This window comes from Prionailurus bengalensis, chromosome E3 (assembly GCF_016509475.1).
Source record: "Prionailurus bengalensis isolate Pbe53 chromosome E3, Fcat_Pben_1.1_paternal_pri, whole genome shotgun sequence".
Taxonomy (NCBI): Eukaryota; Metazoa; Chordata; class Mammalia; order Carnivora; family Felidae; genus Prionailurus; species Prionailurus bengalensis.
Genome location: NC_057357.1, coordinates 20,010,634 through 20,037,197, shown reverse-complemented (window position 1 = coordinate 20,037,197; position 26,564 = coordinate 20,010,634). Strand labels below are relative to the sequence as shown.

The following is a 26,564-nucleotide window of genomic DNA, read 5'->3' as shown; positions in this document are numbered from 1 at the left end:
AAGTGGTATTTCAGTGAGATGTTTGTCATTTAAATAAAGTTCCAGAGATATATAAAATGAGAGCAACATAAGCCCTCGTATTTGGACAACAGAAGAAATCAGCTCATTTGAGTAACCTCATGGCGGCACCACACCCCAGTGGAGAGAAACAAGCTCTTTGTTCGAAGCTCCTTTGAACTGGGGAGGTCCCTGCATGGCCCCTCTTTCCACTGAATCTGTTCTCCAAAGCCCAACTCTTTCTGCCGAGGCTGAGCATTTCACCTGAGTAGATGGGAGTGAGCGTCTAATGCCGAGCCTTACCATTTTGGCCACTTTATGGCATTTACCTGGCTGGCCGGCAACGCCATCTTCTTGGATAATTGGGGCATCATTTTTATCTAACCCCCTTATGAATTGCTCTAGGAGTGCAAAGTATACTCAAAAGCTGCGTCGCAGAAAGAATTCCTTAAATCAGACTCCCTCCCCGGCACATTCCGGTGTTCTTGTACTTGTCTTCAAAGCCCTGACTGAGGAGCAGTGTGGCCCAGTGGTTAGGAGCGTAGGCTCTGGAGCCAGACTGCTCAGATCCAGGTTGAGGCTTCTCTAGTCACTAGCTGCGTGATACTGGGCAAGCTTCCTAACCTCTTTGGATCTCAGTGACCGCATCTGACAAGTGGGATGATAATAGTGCCTGTTTCTTGGGTAGCCGAGAGGAGCACATGAGTTGGTTCACGTACTTAGCCTTGAGCTCAGTGCCGGGCACACAGTAAACCTGACTAAGGTGAGCTCACATGGTAATGGCAGCGATTAACATGCTTGTGATTGTGATAATGTTAGTGATGCTCATGATTAGGAGCACACTGAGCCCTGTCACTTACCAGATACATTTGTGTGGCCTTGAAAAAGCAGCTCAATCACTCACTCAAAGTTTGTGTCTCATTTCTTCCTTGGTTTGTGCCAAGGGCATAGTACTGTCCACCTGTTTTTTTTAATGTTTATTTATTGTTTTAGAGAGAGTGAGAGAGCATGAGTGGGGGAGGGGCAGAGAGAGAGAGAGAGAGAGATAGAGAGAGAGAGAGACACTGAAAGCAGCCTCCAGGCTCCGAGCTGTCAGCACAGAGCCCGATGCAGGGCTCGAACCCACAAACTGTGAGATCGTGACCTGAGCTGAAGTTGGATGCTTTACTGACTGAGCCACCCAAGCTCCCCATGGTGCTGTCCAGCTAAAGCAAGAGTCAGCAAACTGTGACCAACCGGGCTGACAACTGGCCTGCAGCCTGCATTTGTGAATAAAGTTTTATTGGAACACAGTTGTGCCCATTTGTTTACATATAGTCTGTAGCTGTTCTCTCGCCAAAATCTTTACCGTCTGGCCTTTTACGAGACAAGTTCACTGACCCCTGACCTGCAGGAGTGGTTCTGAGGATGCAGGGGATGAAGGCTGTGTGTTGACCCTGGCACGTAGTAGGTGTCCGGTTCAGTGGAGCATTCACATTCTTGAACTTGGTGCCTGGTCCTCAGCCTCCCCCGCTGCCACTCTTCTTCTACCCTAAAGGAAAAATAGAGGGACTAATTACAATATGAATAATTTAATTAGAAATACCCATCAAATGATATCAGGCATGTGTATTTTTATCATGCACCGTACATTTCACGTCCTAAGTAGTCCACAGCAGTGGACGTAAAAGGCTGTGTCCTGGGGACTGCACTTCACAGGAGGCTTAAGGCTTGTTTGAGGGTAATTTTGACGCTGGTTTTCCCTCGCCTGCTGGCTTCAGAAGCTGGCATCCAGGCAAGATGCACCTCCCTTCTAAATGGCAGCGATGAATGTTATTGTCTGCCTCCAGAGCAAAGTAAAACCAAAGTGTCAGAATCCTCGAACCATTGAAAACAAATCCAAAGTGCAGATAAAATCTCTCTGAAGTCATAAGTGGGAGCGTAGTATTATATGCATTCACACCTTTTTTTTTTTTTTTTCCTTTTCCCCAGGCACACATCGGTTTTGTAACGCGACGTACACGTGTATCATTTACATTTGGCCTTATTTATCGTCTCATGGCTGACGCTGACAGGTCACCTTGCAAAATGCAGGGGAACACCCCCTTAATTTTGCAAGCAGCATTTATTGATATTAATGTCACCTTCTTCCACCTCCCTCCCTGACTGTCATGAGAATAAAACGAGATATAAGTAGGAAGATACTCCGAGAAGCTAAGTGCAGTAGACAGGGGCAATGTAATCTCATTTCTTCCGTCCTTGGTGAGAAGGAGCAGCCTCCACATTGAGCTTCCTGGAACAGAGAGAGAGGGGCTCAGTGGCCTGAGGACACAGGCGTTAGGGAACAAGCGTGTATAATTAGAGTGAATTTTCTTCACTGGGAAGTAAGCAAATTGTTTCCCAATTTAATGAACGAGAAGCTCCTTTTGAAATTTTTTTTTTTTCAACGTTTATTTCTTTTTGGGACAGAGAGAGACAGAGCATGAACGGGGGAGGGGCAGAGAGAGAGGGAGACACAGAATCGGAAACAGGCTCCAGGCTCCGAGCCATCAGCCCAGAGCCCGACGCGGGGCTCGAACTCACGGACCGCGAGATCGTGACCTGGCTGAAGTCGGACGCTTAACCGACTGCGCCACCCAGGCGCCCTGAAGCTCCTTTTGAAGTTGATGTATTTATTTTGAGAGAAAGAGAGTGCATGAGCGTGAGTGGGGAAGAGGCAGAGAGACAAGGAGAGAGAGAATCCCAAGCAGGCTTCACGCTCACGGCGGATCCCAACGCGCAGCTTGATCCCACAACCGCAAGATCTTGACCTGAGCCGAAATCAAGAGTTGGTTGCTTAAGCAACTGAGCCACCCAGGCGCCCCGTGAATAAGAAGCTTCTAACGAACTCCAGGAGAGAGATTTGCTTTCAAAATTCAGTAGTCAAGCTCTGTGTTCTTTGTATTAATGTTTTGTTTTTATGGCCCACCTTAAGACTTTTCTTACTGTTCTCTGTTGGCGTAACAGAATTTTAGAGATGAAAAGCAACCCCAGAGGTGATTTAGCCTAACTCTCATTTAAAATTTAAAAACAAAATGGGGCACCTGGGTGACTCAGTCGGTTCAGCATCTGACTTCGGCTCAGGTCATGATCTCATGGTTCTCAGGTTTGAGCCCTGCTTCGGGCTCTGTGCTGACAGCTCGGAGCCCGGAGGAGCCTGCGTCGGATTCTGTGTCGCCCTCTCTCTCTGCCCCTCCCCCACTCATGCCCCGTCTCTCTCAGAAATAAACGTTAAAAAAAAATTCTTTTTAATTTAAAAAAAAAAAATAGGAAGAAAATATGGCCCAGAGAGATCCTGTGGGATCCTGCGACTTGTCCAAGCTCCCGTAAACTGGTCAGCTGTCCACTGGACCAGGTCCCTTGGCATGTGTCTGACTAGCATTGGAGGAGCTGTAGCCAGGCTCTGGGGACTGCCTTGTTTGCCCCTGGGCTAGCTCTGCTTTCCTTCTCCCCAGCTTCACTCTGGGCCCTTTTTGTTCCTACTGGCATCCTACTCGCCTCGGGACTGCTTCTGTAGAACACCCTGGTCTCCAGCCCTCTCTGTCCCCTTCGAGCTCCAGGCCAATCTTCAGGCTCCTGGTGCTGCCCCGCGTGCCCTACCACCCGACATGCCATCCCCTCTCGTTGGCCTTCAGGCCTACGACGAGTCCCTTGACTGACAGCTAGGGCAGGTGTGGACAAGGGTTTCTGGGTGCTGTCCACCCTAGTTCCTGCTCCAGAGCATCAGGGGGCAGGAGGTTGGGATAAAATTGGCCCAACGACCCAGATCACCTGATCCGTGATTCTGGGTCTTTTTTTCTTTTTTTAATTAATAAGCTTGTTTAGAGCAATTTTAGGTGGATAGCAAAATTGAGTAGAAAGTACAGAGAGGTGTCATATACCCGCTGTCCGCACACACATACGGCCTTCCCCCGCTGTTGGCATCCAGCATGTCAGTGGTACATTAAGTGGGTGTCTGTGGAACGCAAAGACAGGTATGCAGTCAATTTCAGATCTGTTCTTTCTGCCTTGGCGTTCTGTGTCAGTCTGTCCCCCAGGGCAGGAGGGTGCCGACCGCATCAAAGTTCACAGGTGGAAATAGCCCTGCTCTGGCCCTCTGTCTTCTCTGTCTTTCCAAACCAACGTCAAATTCCTGGGGCTGGCATTCTGATCGACTGCGGTTGGGTCAGGGGCCCATCCCCAGTGCGCCATACTGGGGTTGGGGTCCTGTACCACGTCATGGCTGCCAGGGAGCTCCCCGCTGAGGACAGGGAGGAGAGTGGGAGAGAAGGAAGCAGTTTAGGGTGTCCCTGTGAGCTGAGCAGACAACCCAGAAGACGTCTATCATACCACGAGGCTGTGTAATCCAGAGTGTCTATGCACTCTCCAGCGGCCTCTTTTCTAGATCCTTTTATAATATTGGTGCCAAAATTTGGCCATGGTCAGAGGGTCATCTGTGGACCTTTGCTTTTCCCCTTATTTTCACTTTCTTGGAAAGAGCATCGTCCCTTGACTTGTGCTTTATCACGGCTATGAGGTCCCCCACACCTGTGTAGACCTACCAGAAGCGACCACAACCAGAGACAAACATCTTTCCTCTGAGACTCGGTCCCCACTTCTTGCCTCTTGATGAGTCATCACTAAGCTTTCTTCCTCCTGCTTTGGCGTGCTCTTGGCTCACGGGACACGTGGTTGTGATTTCCTCATAAATCGCCCCCCAAGAGTGAGGCCGGATAGTTTGGAAGACACGCTGCCAAAGCACAGAGGTTCCCACTTTGTGTTTTAAAACCAAGGCCATCCGTTAATTTTCCATCAAGGAATCCTTTTACAATGGACACTTCCATAAAAGTTGTGAAAACTGCATTTGGAACAGCATATTTAAACATAACGATGTCGAGCTGTTGAATTTATGCTCACCCTCAAACGTTAGTCTTCCAATTTTCTAAGAAAAGCAACATTCTCTCTGAAATTACCTGTTATATGGGAGATGCGGGTGATTACTGCTAATTCACATCTGCACCACCACCTAGGTGTTGAGTTTGGGGGTTTGGTGAAGCACATTGGTGTGCACTCATCAAAGGTTATGTGTATGCGCACAGTGGAAGGCATTTTTGTGGAAGGCATTTTATATAATTCCAAACAATTTAATAAAAATGTAACTCGACTGGGAAATCTACAGTCGGCCCTTGCAGAGTGCAGATAATGTTCCAGATTAAAGAGCTGAGGCTTTGTTCATTACAGTCAAATAACGTGAGCGTGTGAATTACCATTTCCTTGCCGTTGGTCTATTTCAAGAGCATGCCATTTTCCCACTATAATAATAGGCTACATTTTCTTAAAATCATTTGATTATGATTGGTCCCGTCTATTCAGTTTGCAAATAAAAAGCTTTCACGGTGATAAACTAGCTGTTTTAAAAGAGCCTTAATCTCTGGTTCTGCTTTTGAACTGCCACAGGTCAGATTCCGCGGAAGGCTGACAGAAGCCGGTCCTGCTCGCGGGAGAAAAAAGAGGTAAATGTGTCACTGGTGAGGGTGGGTGGGAGGCGACTCTGTTTGAAGGTACCTGAGGGAGCATGCTGGTGAATAAGTTTTCCTGGATTTCCTTCTTGTTTCCCTCTGAGTCTCCAGCTCGAATCCAAGACCAAATGCTAGCTGGCAATTAGAGCTCTCAACCGAAGTGTCGCTGCATTGTAGTGACAATTTCTTAGGAAGTGTGTCAGTTAGCTTTGTCTGTGTAACTGAGCAATCCCAAACCCACGTTTCAGGGATGTGGAACAAGAACTGTGCATTCAGTTGGTGATTCTGTGGGTCGGCCATTGGAGCTGGGCAGGTCTGCTGATTTCCGCTGGACTCACTCGGGCTTTTGCAGTGAGCCGCCGTGTCGCCTTGGGGATGGCTGAGCATCGGTAGTGTGCTTCAGCTCTCTTTGAATGCTTTCTCGTCCGCCAGCAAGGCAGCCAGCTTTATTCATGTGGAGGTTCACAGGGCCACGCACATGAAGAGTGGAAGCTGCTGGACCCCCCGAGCTGGTGTCACTACTGCTACTTTGTTTCCTTAAAACAGGTCACAAGGCCAGCCCAGATTTGCCGGGTGGGGAAATAGGTCTCACCTCTGGGTGAGAAATCTACAGATACTGTGGCCCTTCTTGAAACCTGCCACACCGAGCCCACTTGCTCTGTGCCCGGCACCAGGGATGAGAGAGACACAGCCCTGGTCTCGGGGTGTGCAGCATGGTCAAAGTCAAAGTCAGAGAGACATGAATAGGGAAAGTTGCAAGAGTAGCTGAGCCTGGGAGTACACAGTGATAGCAAGGACCCATAGGTCACCGCAGGGCCCTTTGATGACATCTTCAAGCTCATGGGAGTTTGAATTGGAGTCTTTAGCCACAGACGAGTGTAGGGGTACATGGGTATGCAGGTGTGTGGCTCGTCGTAAGTATCGACCAATCCTGAAATTCATCAACACTTACGTGTTAACACTCTTGCTTGTAAAGTGACATAATTCCAACAATGAAAAGGAATTTTCCAGGCTGAGCTGGGTCCAGGGGCTCAGAAATGGCCACAACACTTGGTCTTTCTCTTTCCATGTCTGTGTCCTCTGTGTTGGCCTCCCAAACCAGCTCTGAGGAGGCAGGTTGCGGTTGGACTGCAAAGGGCCTTTGCGATGGCTGTCATCCCACCCCCTCTTGTCTCCTTTCTCAACTGTAGCCAGAACAGCCACCGTGGGTTTTCTCATTCAAGCAGCCTACCTGGGACGAGGGCTGAGAGATAACTTAGGGACTTTGGTGCTACTAAAAAGATTTAAGTGTCAGCCCCAGTGGACGTTCTAGAAACTGAGCCGGGGTGGATTCCATCACTCCTTTCTGGTAAGAACATTTTTCTGGAAGCAGGAACAGATGTGCACGTCTCCCGCAAAGTCTTTCCAGAGACTAGGGGGGGGCAGAGGAGCCCGGAACAGGAGTGAGCACAGGCCCGCAGGCTCCTGGTCCCCCCCCTTGGTGACGTGACCTGGGGGTGGGGTGACCAGCACCCCCCCGCCCCCCGCTCCCCGCTCCCAAGCCAGGCATGAATTGTTTTGACCTAACCGAGGCTTTTGATCACAGAGTAACAGCATCCCATTTATCTGCATTAAGAAATTTGCTGGGAATCAACAAAGCAGGGCAGCGGGTAACTAGTTGAGATACTGTTTTCCTCCTCAGTCTTTCTCCTTGGCAACAGGGCTTCCTAATTGCCGCTTTCTTGGCTACTCCCATCCTGCCAGTTGCCCCAGAGCATTTCAGATCACTCCGCCTGGCGAAGAGCTTGGAACGAGAAACAAACAAACAAAAAAACCCAAACAAACCAAGAGAGTGGAGATATTTATCACAATATCTGAGAGATTTAAAATGGTTTCGGGCCTTTCTGAAAAAGAGGGTGCTGGTTCTCCTCACAGGGCTTTTGTTTGGTTAGAAAAATAGGAGAAGGAAACTAATGGCAAAAGCTGGCAGATGCTCATCTTGATATAACGTGCATTTTTCCACCTTCCTCCCCTTTCCGCATCCCTCCCACGCCACCTGTGAAATCTGCTCTTCCTGACACTCTGTGCCTTACACAGGATGCCGGGTATAGATCAGACTCTGTCACCATGAACGGCAAGGAAAAGACAAGCTCGTGGGAACAAGCAGACAGGGAGGTTCTTCGTGTTCCTCCGGTGGTCAGGTGACACAGGCCGGCTCACGCCGTGGCAGGTGAACGTGCCGTTTCCTCCCCGGGTTGGGATTGGGAACTTCTCCGTGCCGTCATGGGCCAGCATGGTGAGGGGAGGAGGGGAGGCTGTTTGCAATGAACTTGCCAGCCAAATTCAGCCCAAAGATGTGTTTTATTTGGCCCGGACTCCATTACAATTTTTTATTTATTTTTTAAAAAATCTTTAATGTTTATTATTTTGAGAGAGAGAGAGAGAGAGAGAGAGAGAGAGAAAATGAGTGGGGGAGGGGCAGAGAGAGAGGGAGACACAGAATCCGAAGCAGGCTCCGGGCTCCGAGCTGTCAGCACAGAGCCCGACGAGGGGCTCGAACTCACAGACTGTGAGATCGTGACCTGAGCCGAAGTCGGGCGCTTAACTGACTGAACCACCCAGACACCCTCCCCCATTACACCTTTTTTAAAAATTAGGCATCCGCCTAATTTACAATTTTCACAGAACAATGCGCACTTCTGGCTTCTTTGCTAAAATGGAGAACGACCACAGAGGCCTTATTCCCTTAAGGCAACACCGGGCAATGGCTGGTGTTGAGGAGAGCTCCTTTCGGTGGGGCGCTCCATTCTGCCATGCCTGCCTCCACGCACACCTGCTCGGTGGCCAAGAGAGAGCGGCAACCACACCGTGGCAGTGGTCACCAACATTGCTGCACATTAGACTCCCCAGGAGCTTTTTAAATACCCCGAAGTTCAGGCCTCTTTTCAAACCAGTTAAATCGGAATCTCCAGGGGTGGGACCCAGGCTTCGGAATTTTGTGACCACCCCCCAAGGGGTTCCGGTGTGCAGCCACAGGTGAAAGCCAGTAACCCCTGGCTCTCAGCTCAGATCCTTCCCTGAGCTCTGCTTGGCTGCCTGGCCCCAGGACACCTCAGTCCTCGAGCCGTGGCACAGGCACAGATAAAACCCCAGGGGGTGGGGTGCTGGAGGAGGGAAAGAAAGCTGGAACCCAGGCTTTGGAAGGGCTGCGGTCATTTCTGAAACGCGTATGGGAGGCGTAGCTCGAAGCGGGTGCGTACTTCCGTTTAGCTGGCAAAGATATTCTCAGCCTTGTCGCTAACAAGTATTCGTGGTTTCTTGCCTGTGGAGATTATATAGTGTTTATGGCCCTCGGTCATGAATTATTAATGACTTTGAAATTGTGGTCATTGTAGTTTACTCAAAAATCATTAGGAAGTAAATTTATCACACAGTGTTTAAAAAAGTAAAAAAGAAAACCACCGAGGAGGGAACAGATCTTGATTCGTCGCCCCTCCAGCGTCCATACTGGTGGCCACGGCACCGTGGGGCTCACCGACGTGGCACTGGAGACTTGTCCTGCTGCACAGAGACACAGGGACTCCCGGAGACCGAATTAGTAGCCACATGTGCCTCTGCCTCAAATCCCAGCCATAGGACCTTGGACGATTCTCTTGACCCCTGTCCTCCCGAGATTGTGTCTACTAGGCAGTAACGTGTTAAATACCTTGCGCGGCGCCAGGACCCATCCTAAGCGTTCCATAAACGTTAGGCGTTGCATTATTTTAACCATTTCTTAGCATGTCTGGCAGTTAACGGAGAGGTATCCATGCCCTTGGACAGAGTGCACGATTGTGCTTCTTGCTGAAGGGGTCTCCCTTGCTCCGGCTGGACTTTGGACTGATTCCAGCCTTCCAGTCTCCTGGCTGTGCGCCCCCAGGCGGGTGGGCCCCAGGCAGGCTAGCTCATGCGCCACCCCCCCGCCCCGAGCCAGTCTGAGAGGCTCCCGTGACGACGGACTGCCTTCTTTTGCAGCCGATTGGAGATTCTGAAAAGTGCTCTTCCCAGCACACCCGTCTGCTAAGCTCACTCTGTGAAGGACTGCCAAAGTCATTTAACTCAACCACCTAGAAAACGTTAAGCTTCCCCTTTGTATGCACGTACAAGTGCACGCGCACGCGCACGCACACACGGCCCTTCCTGCTGCTGAGCAGAGCCCTTCGGTGCAAGGACTAGAGACTCCTTCCATCTTTGCCAAGCAGAGGAGGAACCGGATCTCAAGGGAACACAGGGAAGGAGGGAGTCCAGGATTCAGGCTGCCTCCGGGGATGGGGAAAGCTGGACAGGCCTCTCTGTGTACCACCAGGGACATGCCGCTGCTCCCCCTTGTCTGTGCACCTGTCATTGTCCTGATTCTCTTCCCTACCAGCTGTTCCTTCTCCCAGTTCAGAGGCAGAAAGAGAGACCGACTGACCTGATGGTCGATACCAAAGGCTGTTTAAGGGATAAGTGCTCCTGCTGTCAGTCCCCCGGATGCCCTCTCAAGAGGCAACCGCAGTAAGAAATGTCTTACGTGTCCTTCCAGAAGTATTCTGTAGCTATACAACTATGCAGAGCGTATCTGTCCTCTGTCCTCATGATAGCACAGCGACACATGCTGCTTTTTTTTTTCCTGGCATTATTTTTTTCACCTAATGACACGTCTTAGAGAGCATTCCATAGCAGGCCGTGTGCACAGACCTCATTCCTTCTTTTTTAATGGCTGTACAGTGCTCCATCATGAATGCTCAGAAACGCAGTTCTTCGTTTGACACCTTTGGGGCCAAATATGTTTCATCATTTTAGAATTTCGAAAGTAATACCATCCCAGTATGGTCTGGGGCAACACCCTATAATCAAACACATGAATATATCTGCAGGGAAATATGAATATTCATCCTAGGTGGGAAAAACACTGAGTTCCATATCAGTTCAGATCAGGTTTTGATACTAAACCAATGCATATAGGGGCACCTGGGTGGCTCAGTCGGCTGTGTGTCCAACTTTGGCTCAGGACATGATCTCACGGTTTGTGAGTTTGAGCCCCACATCACGCTCACTGCTGTCCGCACAAAGCCTGCTTCGGATCCTCTGTCCCCCTCTCTCTCTGCCCTTCCCCTTCTCACATGGTCTCAAAAATAAATAAAACATTAAAAAAACCCTATAAATAAATAATATAAATAAATACATGTAAAGAATTGTGGACTTGTCTGTAAATATATTACTAGATCCTGGTTGACGACTCTCTAGGCTATTAGGAGCCTTTTGCTACTGCGAGAGTACTGTTTTTTTTTTTAATGTTTATTTATTTTTGATAGACAGAGCATGAGTGTGGGAGGGGCAGAGAGAGATGGAGACACAGAATCAGAAGCAGGCTCCAACTTCTGAGCCGTCAGCACAGAACCCGACGTGGGGCATGAACTCGAGGACGGCGAGATCATGACCTGAGCCGAAGTCGGTCGCTCAACTGACTGAGCCACCCAGACGCCCCTATCGTGAGAGTACTTTAAAGAATATCCTAGGGGCGCCTGGGTGGCTCAGTCAGTTGGGTGTCCGACTCTCGATTTCGGCTCAGGTCATAGTCTCACAGTTTGTGGGTTCGAGTCCTGAGTTGGGCTCTGTGCTGACAGTGCAGAGCATGCTTGGGATTCTCTCTGTCTCTCCCTCTCTCTCTGCCCCTCCCCAACTCACGCTGTCTCCTTCTCTCTCTCTCAAAATAAATAAACTTAAAAAAAAAGAAGAATACTCTAGAGCAGACATCTTTGTGCACGCGTGTAGGAATAGCCGAAGTTTAAATTCTCAAAAGTGGAATTAATGGCTCAAAGGGTATGTGCTTTTTAAAAACTGACATTCCCAATTTGTCTCCCAACAACAGAAGAGAAACAGAGCTTTTCTTCTAGGCCCCCTTGTAGAATGCTGGCCAGGTTCAAGTGTGACTGCCCTTGGCTGAGGTAGGCACACCGGGGGCTGTTCAGTGGCTGCCCCGGTATGTTCTCCAGGCCATGCTTGGGGGGAGTAGGAGCAGGGCAGCTGTCCTAAGAAGGATGTGGAAGCACGTCTAGCACCTCAGTTTTTAAAAGCCATCTCTCCCAGGCCCTTGGCTCTGAGCACCTCTCTTGGCTGATTGCAGGAGGCCAGTGGGGCTGGTAACTTGTACTGTAAGTTTCAGGCCCCCCCCCGCTAGCAGGCAGTCAACAGACCCTTCCCCTCCCTCGTTTCAGAGCTCAGCACTCTTGCCACTTCAGCCTTCTGGAGAATGGGGAGCTGGCCCTTCCATCTGTACAGATCTCAACCCCTTTGTTTAAAAATTTAAAAAATAGGGGCACCTGGGTGGCTCAGTCGGTTGAGCGCCCCACTCTTGATCTTGGCTCAGCTCATGATCTCACGGTTCCAGAGATCGAGCCCTGTGTCAGGCTCTGTACTAAGAGCACGGGATTCTTTCTCTCCCCCTCTCTCTCTGTTCCTCCCCTGCTCCTGCATGGCTGTGTGCATGCACACTATCTCTCCCACAATAAATAAATATTAAAAAAATTATTAAATAACCAAAAAAAAAAAAAAAAAGGAAGAGAGAGAGAGAAGGGGAAAAAAAGACAATGAAAGCTAATAGCGCTTGATTACAAGAGCCTGTCTGATATGACAGCTGACATTCCAAATCCACACTTCTCCCGGAACGAAACCCTTTAGTTCACATTTCTAGGCAGAGAAGGACCCAATCTGTTTTCCATTCAACTGCCAAGTACATTCCCAGTTGTGAGGCTACCATTATCAGCCTTTCTGCTTCTTGAGGTCTTGGCCTCTGCAGCTCTGAGAGCTTGGAGGGTGGGGGTCCCTCAAGACACTGACAACTTCTGATTTCTCCAGGGCAAATGAGTCACATGGCAGGGTTAGAAGCCACTTAGCAAAGTAGTGGAGCCTGGGAACCCTGGAAACAAATTGCCTGGATTCCTAGGCGAGCCCCTTCATTCAGGCAAGTTGCCCATCCTGCCTGTGACTTGACTTCCTCTTCTAAAGAGTAGGGATAGTATAGAGCCCGCCATCAGAGGGTTGTGGTAAGAATTCAGTGATTTAATACCTGTAAAGTGCTTAGCGTGGTGCCTGGCACATACTAGGAGCTCAATAAACCTTGTGGGCTATAATTTAGGACTGGCAGGGGCAAGGTAGCCCGTTTAGAAAGCTCATCCCATCAGAGTCACAGATGGATGAGAGGTCTTGTCACAATCAAGCAGGCCCCGATTGGACCAGCGCTCCTCATCCCTTCGGTGCGTTGGAACCTCACGTAATCCCTCGCACCCGAATCGCCAGCCTACTCTGAGACCCCCACAGTCAGGCTGGGAGCTGCGGGAAACGTGGCTGCAGACACAGTGCCCGTAACCCAAGTTTAATGGCAAGGCCAAGACACGAGCCTCGGAAAGCAAAGAGAATCAATTTCTGATAAAATGCCAGGAAGGAGATTGACGTGTCAGAAACCTTCCTGGTATCAGCTTAGCTTCCAGCACAAGATTAAACTCTAGGAAAAACCCATCAGAGGGCTGCAATTTGTGACCAGAAAGAGATAATGTTGACAGCTTCCCCTTCCCGAGCCTGTTTTGGATAAACAGTGTGCCCTTCAACAGAGCATCATCAAAGTTTTCTATATTTCCAGATCTTAGGCATGAAATTGCCTTGAAACTATCTCCCTTTACCTCCCCACCCCCAAATTCACTTTGTAGAATACCGAATATGGTTAGAAAAGAGAATGCTACTGTCTAAGAGAAGGAGCTTCCCGCAAATTCCTCTGGAAAGGTTTGCCTCCTGGGGGAACCGGGCCTGCGAGAATTATCCCTCAGTCCGTGGACCGAGGGCCTCAGTTTCTTCTTGTGTAGAATGGGGATAATAAGGGCGCCTGGGGGGCTCAGTTGGTTAAGCGTCCGGCTCTTGACTTTGCCTCAGGTCACGATCTTGTGGTTCGTGAGTTCGAGCCCCGCATCGGGCTGTGACAGTGTGGAGCCTGCCTGGGATTCTCTCTCTCCCTCTCTCTCTGTCCATCCCCCACTCATGCGTGCGTGCACACACACACACACACACTCTCTCTCTCTCTCTCAAAAAATAAATAAACTTAAAAAAAAAAAAAGAATGGACATAATAGTGGCACCTACATCATCAGGTCATGAGGGGTGTTCTGAGCAGCGCCTGGCATGTAGGAAGCCCTTCCTGTCATTATTACAATTCTCTCAGCCGCTACGGCAAAGGAGAGCGGACTGAGACCCATAGCCAGCCCAGGGTTTTGCGTCACCCTGGTGACGGGGCCGGGGTGGGAGTTGACCCCATGTTAGGCACGTGGTAGGGAAGGGGTGTTTCCCAAAGGAACCCCGGGATCCCGTGACCAGAAGAAGGTGGGGGGGAAGGGTAGATAGCGAGCAGGCAGAAGACAATAGCTGTCCAGCGCACGGCCACCTTGTCGTGTAGGCGGTGAGGCTGACGAAACACTGCAGTTGTTAAACCCTCAGGATACCCTGCGAGGAATGCAACGTGATCCTCATGTTGCAAGCGAGGGCACCTGGGTTCCCAGGCAAACCCGCCCCAGTTAACGCCGCGAGTCCAGGGCTGAACGGACACTCCACGTCCTGTGCACCGTGGAAAGCGGAGAGTATGTGTGTCACCCTGGGGGACCTCAGGCATTCTGCGACCGTCCCAAGGCTCAATTTTCCTTTCTTTTCTTTTCTTTTTTTCTGTTTTTTTTTTTTTGAAAGGCATTAAGTCCACTTTATTTTTTCCTAGAGGGCAGTTTTTCTTTAGTCCTCTAGGACCTAGCTCCTTAGCTGGGCTTTGGTGAAGGTCACGGGGCAGCACCCGCAGGTCTAAGTTGGGGTGGGGGTGTTCGGTCCTCCTGGGCTGTGCCAGAGCGGTTCCGGACCGTCTTGCTCAGGCATGTATGGGGTTTCATGCGCAGCTCAGGCATGTATGGGGTTTCATGTGCAGCCTGGGAAGCACACAGGCACCCAAGACACTCACTTTGGAAACGTCCCTGACAAGTGTGGCCTCTGCCATGTTTCAAATCCCAGACTTCTTCTTCTTTTTTTTTTTTTCTTTTTTGAAGTTTATTTATTTTGAGAGAGAGTGAGAGAGCACGTGCATGAGCAGGGAGAGAGGGAAAGAGACAACCCCAAGCAGGCTCCACTCTGTCAGTGCAGAGCCCAACGCGGGGCTTGAAGTCACAAACCGTGAGATCGTGACCTGAGCTGAAATCAAGAGTTGGACCCTTCACGGACGGAGCCCCCCGGGCTTCTTGGTGGCCTTGTGCTAGGACACCGATGGGGCACGTTTGGCACAGCAAATAGGCTGCACATGGCTGTGGCCCTTTTGGGCATGGCCATTGTTCTTTCTTTTCTTGGTCATCTTGGAAGTGAGGACCCGAGAGCAAGGGTCGGTTTCTTTACCTATAAAATGGGCATCTTCACTCCCTCCTCCCTCGTCTGAGGACTCAGTGAGGTTGAGAGAGATGAATGCACGAAGCCCAGCCCCACTCGGGTCACCAAGTGGCTCTCACACGGGCTGCTTTCCCGCTTCTCCCCACGGCCCCTACTGCCGGTTCAGAGTGACCCTCGAGGACCCCCGTCCGTCCTCCTGGGACCACGGGACTGGGCAGGTGAACGGGAAAGCAGGGGCGGTAACTGCCAGCTCATGAAAGCCTCAGTTTCCTCACCGACCAAGCTGACATTGATACTCACTCCCTGCGCCCCCAAGTGCAGTTAACGACAGCTGGCTTCCAATCAGAGGCCAGTGAAGGGAGTGTGTGCCCCTCCCTGCCCCCACTGGATGACTCAAAACAAAACTGAAATAAATATAAGGAAGTTCATTGAAGTTCTCCATTTCTTTCCTTTTTCTTTTTTTTTTGGACACAGAAACCTACACTCTTTCAAAAAATATTCTCAGGGCTGCTCGTGCTTTGTTGACCCCCTGGACGGTGGTTGGCTCATGAATGGCAGAGGGGGTGGTCGGGGAGCCCTCAGGGGGCAGAGGTCCAGCTCAGACTGCTGGGGCTTGCCTCCCGGTTCTAGCTGTGTGGCCTTTGGCAATTATATGCTTCTGTTATATTTTTCCGTGCCTCAGTTTTCTCACCTGCAGAATGGAACTGAAAGTTGGGCTACCACCTCGTGGGGTTGTTAAAAGAGAATTAGGGAGTAGGGCATCCTTGGAACCATAGCAGCACGTTTAGGTGCTGTGGGTCCGGCTGGGGGTGGGGGAGGTCCTGTCCTCCTGTGCCGTCAGCAAGGGAAGTGAGGGAGGCGGGGCCCGTGTGGTCCTACCCCCTTGGTAGGGCCTGCATTAGATGTTCTTCATCTCTGTCTGATTCCAGAACTAAGGAACGCTGATTGCAGAGAAGTTAGAAAATACAGAAAGGTGGGGCGTCTGGGTGGCTCAGTCAGTTAAGCACCTGACTCTTGGTTTTGGCTCAGGTCATGGTCTCTCGGTTCATGGATTTTGGCCCTGCATCGGGCTCCATGCTCACAGTGAGGAGCCCGCTTGGAATTCTCTCTCCCTCTCTCTCTCCCCCTTCCCGTCCCGCATTCTTGCTCTCTCTCTCAAAGTAAATAGTAAATAAGCTTAAAAAAAAAGAAAAAAGGAAAATACGGAAAGGTACACCCATCTGTCATTATCCTACCATCTAGATAATCACTATTACTTGTTTTCATGTTTCCTTCTGGCTTTTTTGTGTGCACCCACATATATTTCGGAATTAGCGTCATGCTATGGGACAATTAGAAATGCCTACCTTCCATTCTTCTTTTTGGCTTTTTATTTATTGAGATATAACTTACATACAACAAAGTGCATACCCTTTTTTTTTTTTTAGCATTTTCTTAATTTTATTTCTTTAATTTATTTTTTTAATATGAAATTTATTGTCAAATTGGTTTCCATACAACAGCCAGTGCTCCTCCCAGCAGGTGCCCTCCTCGATGCCCATCACCCACTTTCCCCTCCCTCCCACTCCCCATCAACCCTCAGTTTATTCTCAGTTTTTAAGAGTCTCTTATGGTTTGCCTCCTTCACTCTATAATTTTTTCCCCCTTCCCCTCCCCCATGGTCTTCTGTTAAGCTTCTCAGGACCCACAGAAGAGTGAAAACATGGTATCTGTCTTTCTCCGTATGACTTATTTCACTTAGCATAACATTCTCCAGTTCCATCCACGTTGCTACAAAGGGCCATATTTCATTCTTTCTCATTGCCACGTAGTACTCCATTGTGTATTAAACCACAATTTCTTTATCCATTCATCAGTTGATGGACATTTAGGCTCTTTCCATCATTTGGCTATTGTTGAGAGTGCTGCTATAAACATTGGGGTACAAGTGCCCCTAGGCATCAGCACTCCTGTATCCCTTGGGTCAATTCCTAGCAGTGACAAAGTACAAAATCTTAAGTACATAGTTTTAAGAATTTCCATCAAAAGATAGAACATTCCTAGCAGCTTCATGCCAACTCCCTGTTCATGAACCTCTCCAAGGGTATTATCCACATCCACTGTCTTGACTCATAGATAAATTTTGCCTGTATTTAACTTCGTAAAAATGGAGTCACAGAGTAAATACTTATTTTATGTCTTTTTAGTTTTAAGAAGATTTGTGAGATTCATCTCTTTTTAAGTGCAGTATAATTCAATTGTTCTTTTTTTTTAAGTTTATTTGTTTTGAGAGAGAGAGAGAGAGAGAGAGAGAGAGAACATGAGTGGGGGAGGTGCAGAGAGAGAGGGAGAGACAGAGAATCCCAAGCAGGCTCCGTACTGTCGGCACAGAGCCCAGCTCGGGGCTCAAACTCACAAACTGCAAGATCATGACCTGAGCTGAAATCAAGAGTTGGAAGCTTAAAAAAAAAAAAAAGAGTCAGATAACCAACTGAGCCACCCAGGCACCCCTCAATCGTTCTTTTATTAGAAAAATTAAATTGCGGGGCACCTGGGTGGCTCAGTCGGTCGGGCATCCGACTTTGGCTCAGGTCGTGATCTCACAGTCTGTGAATTCGAGCCCCGCCGTCGGGCTCTGTGCTGACAGCTCAGAGCCTGGAGCCTGTTTCAGATTCTGTGTCTCCCTCTCTCTCTTCCCCTCCCCTGCTCATGCTCTGTCTCTCTCTGTCTCAAAAATAAATACAAACATTAAAAAAATTTTTTTCAATAAAGAAAAATTAAATTGCCAAGTAATTTGAGTGTCTTTGTAAAAATGCCAAGTTCAGGCACTGAATGAAAATTCCCCTTGAAATTTACCCCAATCTCACTCTTCTCCCTAGAAATAACCAGTTATCAGTGGAATGTTCATCTTTTTGGACTTTTTGGACTTCATTCTATTTGTACAATTCGACTCATTGTTGTAGTTGGGAGTGTATTCAGCTGCATGTAACAGAAAACCTAACTATTGCCTAAATCAGGGGTCAGCAAGCTTTTTCTATAAAAGGTAATATATATTTTAGGCTTTGAGGGCCACACTGTCTCTGTCACAACTATTCAGCTCTGTCATTCTAGCATGGAGACAGCCATATTCAGTACGTAAACGAATGGGTGTGACTGTGTTCCAATAAAACTTTATTGACAAAGATAGGTGGCAGGCCAGATTTGGCCTATAGGTTGGAATTGGCTGACCCTTGCCTTCACAACAGGGATTTCTTTGGCTCAAGTGGCAGGAAATCTAGAAATAGCCTCATAAGAAAAAACTAATTTACAGTCCTACCAAAAATATTGGAGAATGCCTCCAACCTTGCCAATAGTGGCTATTCACAACCTTTTAATTTTTGTCAGTATTCTTCGTCCTTACTCCTGTGTTTTGGGTAAATGCCTCTCCCCGATCTTCCGGCTCAGGAATGTTCTCTGTATCTGTATCTCGTCTGCTGTTCACTGTCTTTTGATCTTTTTATTTTGATGATTACATCTTTCACTCGTGATTCCTAATTAATTCTTCTCCGTACGAGGTTGTACTTATCTGATGGAGACAATGTCCCCCGTTATCCCTCTGAGAATATTAAATGCATCTTAAATGTCTCTGCATCGTCGTCTCTATTTCTTTGGTTGTTGGCCCTCCTGTTAGTTGAGTTGGCCCCCCTCTCTGATGGCGTGAGTTTTCCTGGAATGTTCAGTGATTTGTGAATGTGTGCTCTTCTGTGTTCTGTGAGCTCTTTTTCTTCTCTGTGGATGCATTTCTTTCTAGGCAGCCAGTGATTGCGTCAGAGGGGTGGGGCTTGCTGCAAGAAGGGTGGTGCCAATAGTTTGTTGTCTTGTGGGCATGGGATCTTCCTTTTCCTGCTGGATATGCCCTGCTTTTCTGTTCCAGAGACTCACCGTCACGGATCCCCCAAGCTAAGCGGAGCAAAGAGCCACCTCTTAGTGACCCCACAAGAATTTGCACTCCAGGGCTCCTGGGTGGCTCAGCCAGTTGAGCGTCCGACTCTTGATTTCGGCGAGAATCATGATCCCAGGGTCATGAGATCAAGCCCCTGTTGGGCTCTGCACTGAGCACGGAGCCTGAGTAAGATTCTCTCTCTTTCTCCTTCTGCCCCTCTCCTCTGCTTGCTGTCTAAAATAGAGAAAAATAAAAAAGTGCGTAGTCCGTGTCTTTGAACGTTGACCTCGGGCCCTCTTCTCTCCCTGGAGAATGTGTTGCCTCTTGGTTTGAAGGAGCCCAAGATTGCCTTCCCCTCTTGCAACAGTTCTTCTGATGTGGCCCGTGTGTCTTCTGCGTTAATCCAGTTCTGTCTGCCATCCATTTCTCAGGGGTATCTTGACCTTTTTCCTCTGCCAGGGGCACCCCTCCTTATCTTCCCAGGCTCTTACGGATTTCACGTGGTGTCATTTCTGTGCGCTTGGGCAGGAGAGGCTGACATGTGTGCTTGCTCTTGGTCTTGCCAACTCGATTCGATCCCAAGGTGACCTCTTGTTACAGGTTTCACCTTCCTGGCCACCCTCATCTGAGCAGGTTCATCTTTCTCTAAAAATACACTGTGTTGGAACCAAACAGTTGGTTCCAACTATGGGCTGATCCATGTAGAATGTAGGGATGGAATGCACTTCCTGATAAGAACTGGGTTCTGATGCCAACCCTGCCCTCTACTCCATTGTTCAAGTCCATTCGCTTCTCTAAACCTCAGCTTCCCTGCCTGTCGAACGGGAGTAATGATCATAATACCCACCTCTTAGGTTGGTGAGACTACCCACGGAAATAGTACATCAGGAGTTTCATGCGGGGCCTGGCACACAGTAGGTGCTAAAACATGCTGGTTCCCTTCCTCTTATTCTGACGAAACTTCTAACACGCTCATTGTGTGTGCTGTGGGGGCGGGGGGTTGTTTTTGGCAGTCACACCACACTGTTAGCTCATACTGAGCACATTAGCTAAAAGTCTGTCTTTGTCTCGTGAACTTTTCTCAAGCCAGGCTTCTCCCCCAGTGCCTCTCCTTGTGTAGGACCTTTACCTTGGCCGTGATGCATTCTGTCAAGCTGTTCTCGATCCATCTCTAGGCTGTAGAAATTGAGCTGAACCCAGATTCCGTCATCCAGTTGATTCCGTGTGCCTCCCAGCTGAATGTCATCTGCAGACTTAATAAACAGCCTTCAACAGCCAGACCCAGCCATTGATAAAATTACAGCTTGGGATAGGACCAAGGACAGAACGCCATGGCATGCCACCCTTCAGGGGAAGAGTAATTTAGAGGACTGTGCAAGTTGATTCATTTGTCCAGTTCCTGTAATCGTATGTCCTTGTGGCTCGATTTTAATAATCATATTAGCAACCACGTATGGGGTCTTATATGCCACAAGCCAGGCACTGAGGTAAGTGCCTTTCATATATTACTTTCATTTCTTATAACAAGTCTGCCAGGTGAGTATTTGTATTACTTAGGACTCAGTTAAAAAACAACAACAACGACAACAACAAAACTCAATCTAGCTTTAGCAGAGCACTGTGTTACTTCATTACGAGACTCTCCAGCGTGGGCGCTGAACTCACAGAAGCCAAGGGCAGGGATGTGCCTGGGTGTCGAGAATGGTGAACCAGTGCCTGCGACCTTCTAGGGTCCCAGAAAACCCTCTCTCGATGACTCTTATCTTTACGACTGTGGGCATCTGTGATTCTTGTCATTTGGTACAAAGCAGCTTTCTCTCGTACTCAGATCGCCTGGCAGAAAGCGGTCCCACAAAGCAACACCCAAGTTCACTTTCCTGCCTTCAAGAGAGCTGTCAGACCTTCCCTGAACCTGTCAGTCCCAATTCTCCAGGATTATCGGCCCTACTTGGGTCAGGCACCCGCTCCCGGTCCAGACGCCTGCAGTTCGCGGTGGGGTCGTACCGTCTGGACGTGGCCCGTGGGAGTCTCAGTGCTGTCACCTGTGATCACGGGGCAGGGTAACGTCCAGAGTCCCCCTGCGCGTTTTGCAAATGAAAGAGAGATCCAAAGTCACATGGCTAGTAAGTAGAGGGACCTGGACTTGATCCTGGTTTTGTCTGATGCACATGCTCATGTCAATGTAACGTGCTCCTCGCCCTGGGCCACATTGTCCCGGGACAGCTTCTATGGTGGTGTCGGTAAGGGCCGGCCAGTGTCAAGAGCCACCTTGTGCCATCACCGTGGTCCAGCCCCAGCCCAGGGCTCTGAGACCCTTGATTGGTTCGTTTGCCTGTTTCTTCAGTGACTCACTCAGCAGCCACGGTGGGGGACCTCATGCTGAAGAGTATAAACACGGACTTTGGAGTCCAGTAGAGCTAGGTTCAGATTCCAGGTGGGTCACTTTTGGGCTGGTGACTCTCTGTGCCTCAGTTTCCATAGCTGTAAAATGGAGATGATACCAAAACCTACTTTATCGGCTGTTAAAATGATTCAACGAGATAATACTTGTAAACTGCTTGTGGCCGGCACAGAGTCATTGATTCTATAAATGGTAGCAGTTGATGAACTCTGGAGCAACGAGAAACTACGGGAGTCCAGAGGAGAAAGCCTGTAACTGAGCCAATGGGATAGCATGGGGGAAGTGGGTTGGCCAGGGTTTCAAGGAGGAAATGACATTGAACCTGGAATAATGAATGGAGAGGAGGGTTGGGGTAACAGGCAGGTGAGAACTGGTGCAAACACGCGAGCGTATGCAGGAGTCTGAGGGACCAGCCAGTAGTTAATTGTGCTCGAAGCCAGGAATATGTACTGGGAGCCAAGGGGGTGGCGGGGGCCAATGGAGAAACCTTTGTTTGCTCATTCCTACATCGCCTTAGCAAATATTTGTCAAGTACCTGCTGTGTCCCAGGCACTGTCCTGGGTCCGGTCGATTCTGCAGTGAAGAAGCAGACACAAGTCCACACCCCTGTGGAGCTTAAGCCCTGGTGGCTGGAGGCAGACACTAAGCAAATGAGTAAGTCAAATAGGAAGGGTGTCAGAGAAAAAAAGAAAGCCGGGAAAGAGGGTGGGGAGTGCTGGGCGGGGGTCCTCAGGAAGGCCTCTCTGAGAAGGGGGCAGATCCTAAAGGCAGGGAGGGGACGAGAGCTAGGACAAAATTCCCAAGGGAGGAGGCTGCGTGGCTGAGTTAGGGGGGATGAGGGGCAGGGAGGTGGGAGGCACGGACAGAGGGGTAAAGCCCAGGTTGTGTAGGGCTTTGTGGCCTTTTATAAGGACCTGGGCTTTTGTCTGAATGAGGAGGAGCATTTTGAGCAGAATAGGGCCAGAACCAAACGGACTTGACCTCAGCAGGACGTGGTGGTGATGGTGGCTGGGATCGGGGGCAGCGGTGAAGGGGCTAGATCCTGAGCCCTCTGAAGGGAGAGCCACGTGGATTTGTTGCTGGATCGGCTATGGGTGGGAGAGAAAGAGAGGAATCAAGAAGGGCTTTTAAGTTTCTGTTTTGAGCAACCGGAAGGAAAAGATTGGTTAATTCCTGGGGCGCCTGGGTGGCTCCGTCGGTGGAGCGTCCGACTTCGGCTCAGGTCATGATCTCACAGCTCGTGGGTTCGAGCCCCACGTCGGACTCTGTGCTGACAGCTCAGAGCCCGGAACCTGCTTTGGATTCTGTGTCTCCCTCTCTCTCTGCCCCTCCCCTGCTCCTGCCCTGTCTCTCTCTACTCTCCTCTCTCTGTCCAAAATAAATATTAAAAAAAATTAAAAAAAAAAAAAAAAGATTGGTTAATTCCTGAAATGGGAAGGAGTGGCAGCAGCTTTTAGGGGGAAGACCAGGAATTCAGCTTAAAACCTGTTAAGACCTCGAGCAGGCAGCTGGATATGAGAATCTGGAATTCAAGGGGAAAGCCATGTCAAGCTTCCTCCGTCTGGAATATGGAACCATTGATTTGTTTTTGCTTTTTTTTTTCTTTTTTGAGAAGGGAAGTAGGGTGGGTGGAGGTCATTAGTTACACAAATAATGCTTGAAAACAAGTTCCTTAAGAAAATTATTTTCAGCCTTCTAGATAAGGCTCAAATCCCTTTTGCCAATTCCCACCCCTCCCTACTCCCGGCCTCCCCCTCGACTGTCACTGCTGTCAGGAGCTTGGCATGCGTGCATCCTTCCAGACCTTTCTTTGTGCCTCTGTATACCCGAGGATATCTGTAAAAACTACATGTCGTATTTTGGGAGTGTATGTATTTTAACGAAATGGTGCCATCATGAATGGGTTCTTCAGCGATGTGCTTTTGTATCTCGTAACCTGCCCATCCTTCCTGAACTGTGTCTGGGAGAGTTCCATTCTTGGTGTTACAAATAAACCTAGGTCTTTTGTTGTTGTTGTTGTTGTTACAGTATGCTATGGCCAGACTGTGGGTTATCCAGCCAGTTTTCCAGTGGGAGGGCTTTAGCGTTTTGTACATTCCTCCTCGGACACCTGTGTCTTTCCGGAGGCTTCCTAGGAGTGACATGGCCGGGTCTGAGTAGATGGAGGCCATGTGGGATTCTGTCCGGTCTTGTTTCGGTCATACTGCCCCCCCATAGGCCACCATCTGACTTGCCAGCCTCCGCGGGTTTTAATCTGTGTGGCGGGCCGTGGGTTGTCGGGAGCGGGGAGGAAGCCGAGAGACCGTGGAATCTGTGGGCTGCTCTTCCACTCTTAGAACCCGCCTTGGGGATGGGGACACGGGTTCCTTTAGGGGCTGCAACAGACACTCCCCGCCCCTTCCTTTCCTCCTGCACAGATGAATTCCCCTCTCTCCTGCAGCCTGCAAGCCTGGCGTCTTCCCTGCCAGCCAGTTTCTATTCCTAGACTTCCTCACCAGCTTGAAGCCATCCCCTTTTGACAAACACACCGGCCGAGACATTATAAAAACGCTATTTTTATTAGAGCAGACCAACTCCTCTATCAGCGGGCTTCTTACTCCGCCACCGGCCTGCCAGCATTCCTTGCCTGCCCTCCCCCCCCCCCCGCCCCGCGACAACGCGTCCAAGGGTTTGTGATTGTCACCAGCCCGGCGCCTGTTCTGAGGGTGCGATAGCAGCCCCTCTCTGGAGGCAGACCAGATCCTACACCCAGCTGCTCTCCCCAGAAAGAGTTTAGCTCCGCCACAGCCCACACGGGAAAGGGAAAGTTGCGTCCTTAAAAGAGTTACGTCATCTTTCCTTTGCGTGGATTTCAGGTGGGTGTTGACTGGGGTATAGGACGCCTTCGGGGTTAGCTCGGGGAGCTGGGGCTGGGGTCCACCGTGAATTCAGATGTTGTGCCGTCAGAGCTAGAAACTTCTGAAGATGTCTCATGAACGTCGTCTCAACTGCTAATGTGTATCGAGCACGTGTCATAAGCCAGGCCGAATCCTGAACAGTTTATGTTCGTAAGGTGGCTGCTTTTAATCGCCGTGCCCATTTCTGGTGTTTTTTTTTTTTTTTTTTTAATCGAGATCGAATTCCCATGCCACAGAATTTACCATTTTGAAGTGTATACTGCGGTGGTGGTGAGCCTATTCATAGTGCCGTGAGGGCCTCACCACTACCGAATTCCAAAGCACGTCTGTCACCCCAGATAGAAACCCTGTACCTGTTAGCCGTGACTCCCTCTGCCTGCTTCCCCCAGGCCCTGGTGACTATTGACCTACTTTCGGTCTCTATGGGTTGGCCTCTTCTGGACGTTTCATATACACGTCTGGCTCCTTTCACGAAGCATAATGTTTTCGGGGTCCGTCCATGCTGGGGTACGTCTCAGTACCTCGGATCCTTTCGGGGACCTGAGCACGTGAGGTGGTAGGGCTATCCCGCACCTGCTGTCTCTCCATTCATCCCTTGAAGGACGAGCCGGCTTGCTTCCACTTTTTGGCTGGCATGAACTATGCCACTAGCCCATCATCCCAGTTTGACGGCCGAGGAAACTCAGCCACGAATACCATTTCCCACTCGCACAAGCAGGATGGGATTCCTACCCAGGCATCCGGCTCCACAGCCGAGTCCCGACCATCCCTCTTGGCCGCTCAGCCGCGGAACGAAGACCCAGGACTGAGGGGCCTATGTCGCACACCCCCATGGCCACCATACTTGAGAATTAAAAATTGGGTCCTGTGGTGCGAGGAATCCACCATGCTTTTGGGGACTCGGCTCTGTCTGACTTTCATTCGGGACCGTGTGGGCAGGAGTCCTGGCTGAGTCATGATTGTCCATATCATCCAAAATGCATTTATCCACGTCCTCTGATGTAACAACCCTCAGCCCGGGGAGGGGGAGGAGAGATGCGCTGTCTTGGTCCCCCGGAGAGCGGACTCTGGGAGGGAAGACGTGTGGCAGGAGGCTGGCTGGGGAGAGTTCTCTGGAACAGCACCTGTGGATGACGAGGGACGTGGGGCTGAGCAGAGGGAGGGGTCGAATGGTGATGCAGGCCTAGGTAATCCCACAGGGAGCTCTGGGGATGGGTGGTGCTTCAGAGAGTCCCCAGTTCAAGCGAGGAGCCTGGGTCTGTGGACCCTTGGCATCAGCCCAGCATTCCCTGGCTTTTTTCCTGGGAAGGGACCCGCCGTGAGCTGCTAGCCATCACCGCTCCCCGTACCTGGGTGTGAACGAGTCATCTGGGCTGCGTCCACAGCGGCTTGGATAAGGGCCGCGACAGAGAGCAGTCCGTGAGGAGGCGTCAGGGACACCGCTGAGGGAGGGCGTAACCCTTCCCGGGATGGGGGTGGGGTGGGGAGCAGGGACGAAGGGGCATCTTCGCTGTGCCCTGAAGCCTTGAGCCCCAAACCCTTATACCCAGCTGCCAGCCCATGAATGGCTCCTCTTGGGTGCCTCAGCGTCTCCACACAGCTGCCCCAAGCCAAAGTCAGCCCTTCTCCCCGCCAGCTTTCACCTCCCCAAGAATGACGGCGCCGCCCTTCCCATCACACAGGCCGGAAACTGCAGAGCCTTCGATACCTTCCCCTCCCCGCCATCCTTTTTCCAGCCCATCGCCAAGTCCCGTACCTTTCCCCTTGAAAACATCTTCCCCTTACGTCCTCCATGTTGCTGACACCTCTTGTCTGAACCCCCACCGCAGCCTCCTACCTGCTCCCGGCACCTGCTCTCGGCCACCTCCCACCTCTCATTCCGACGTCGCCCCCTCTGCCCCAGTAACCCGATGTGGCTCCCCAGTGGTCCGGGGTCGAGGGCAAAACTCCTTGCTGTGGGCCCCGTGGCTTTGGTGGTCCGGCCCCTCGGCCCTGTGTCATCCTCTGCTCCCCTTCCCCTGGGTCCAGCCCCTCAGAGCTTCCTTGTCCCTCCTGCTCTTTGTGCCTTCTTGTCACATGGCCATCACGTGTGTGTCCACTTTGCTTGGAGCACACTCCCATCTCCCCCCCCCAAATTAACTCGTTTGTCCCTCATATTTGGGTTCTGTGTTGCCTCCCCCTTGAGGCCTCATCTGACCTCCCTGCCGTAGTCCCGTGTCCCCTGTAAAGCTCAAGGTGACTGAAATGGTAGACAGCGTACATTTGGTGGTGGGCTCATTTGTTGAGGATCGGCCCCCCTCACTACACTGTCAGGTCTGTAAGGCAAGGGGACTTGTCCTGGCAGGGGCTGGGAGGTGCTCAGTAAGCCTGAAAGATGCAAACCTGAGGAACGGAAGGAGGGGGGACATGGGGAGAGAGAGAAGGAAGAAACTGATCACGCTCCGGCGT

The 26,564-nt window shown here is 50.2% G+C and overlaps 1 protein-coding gene across 3 annotated transcripts in view; it reads left to right on the top strand.

Annotated features, from left to right (window-relative positions):
- LOC122471525 (katanin interacting protein) overlaps positions 1-26,564 on the top strand; it is a 194,466-nt gene that overhangs the window by 13,896 nt on the left and 154,006 nt on the right. For all 3 annotated transcript variants that reach the window (XM_043560246.1, XM_043560244.1, XM_043560245.1), the window contains exon 2: positions 5,452-5,507. In XM_043560246.1, the coding sequence (XP_043416181.1) occupies positions 5,452-5,507 (56 nt within the window). The remainder of the gene's footprint in view (positions 1-5,451; positions 5,508-26,564) is intronic.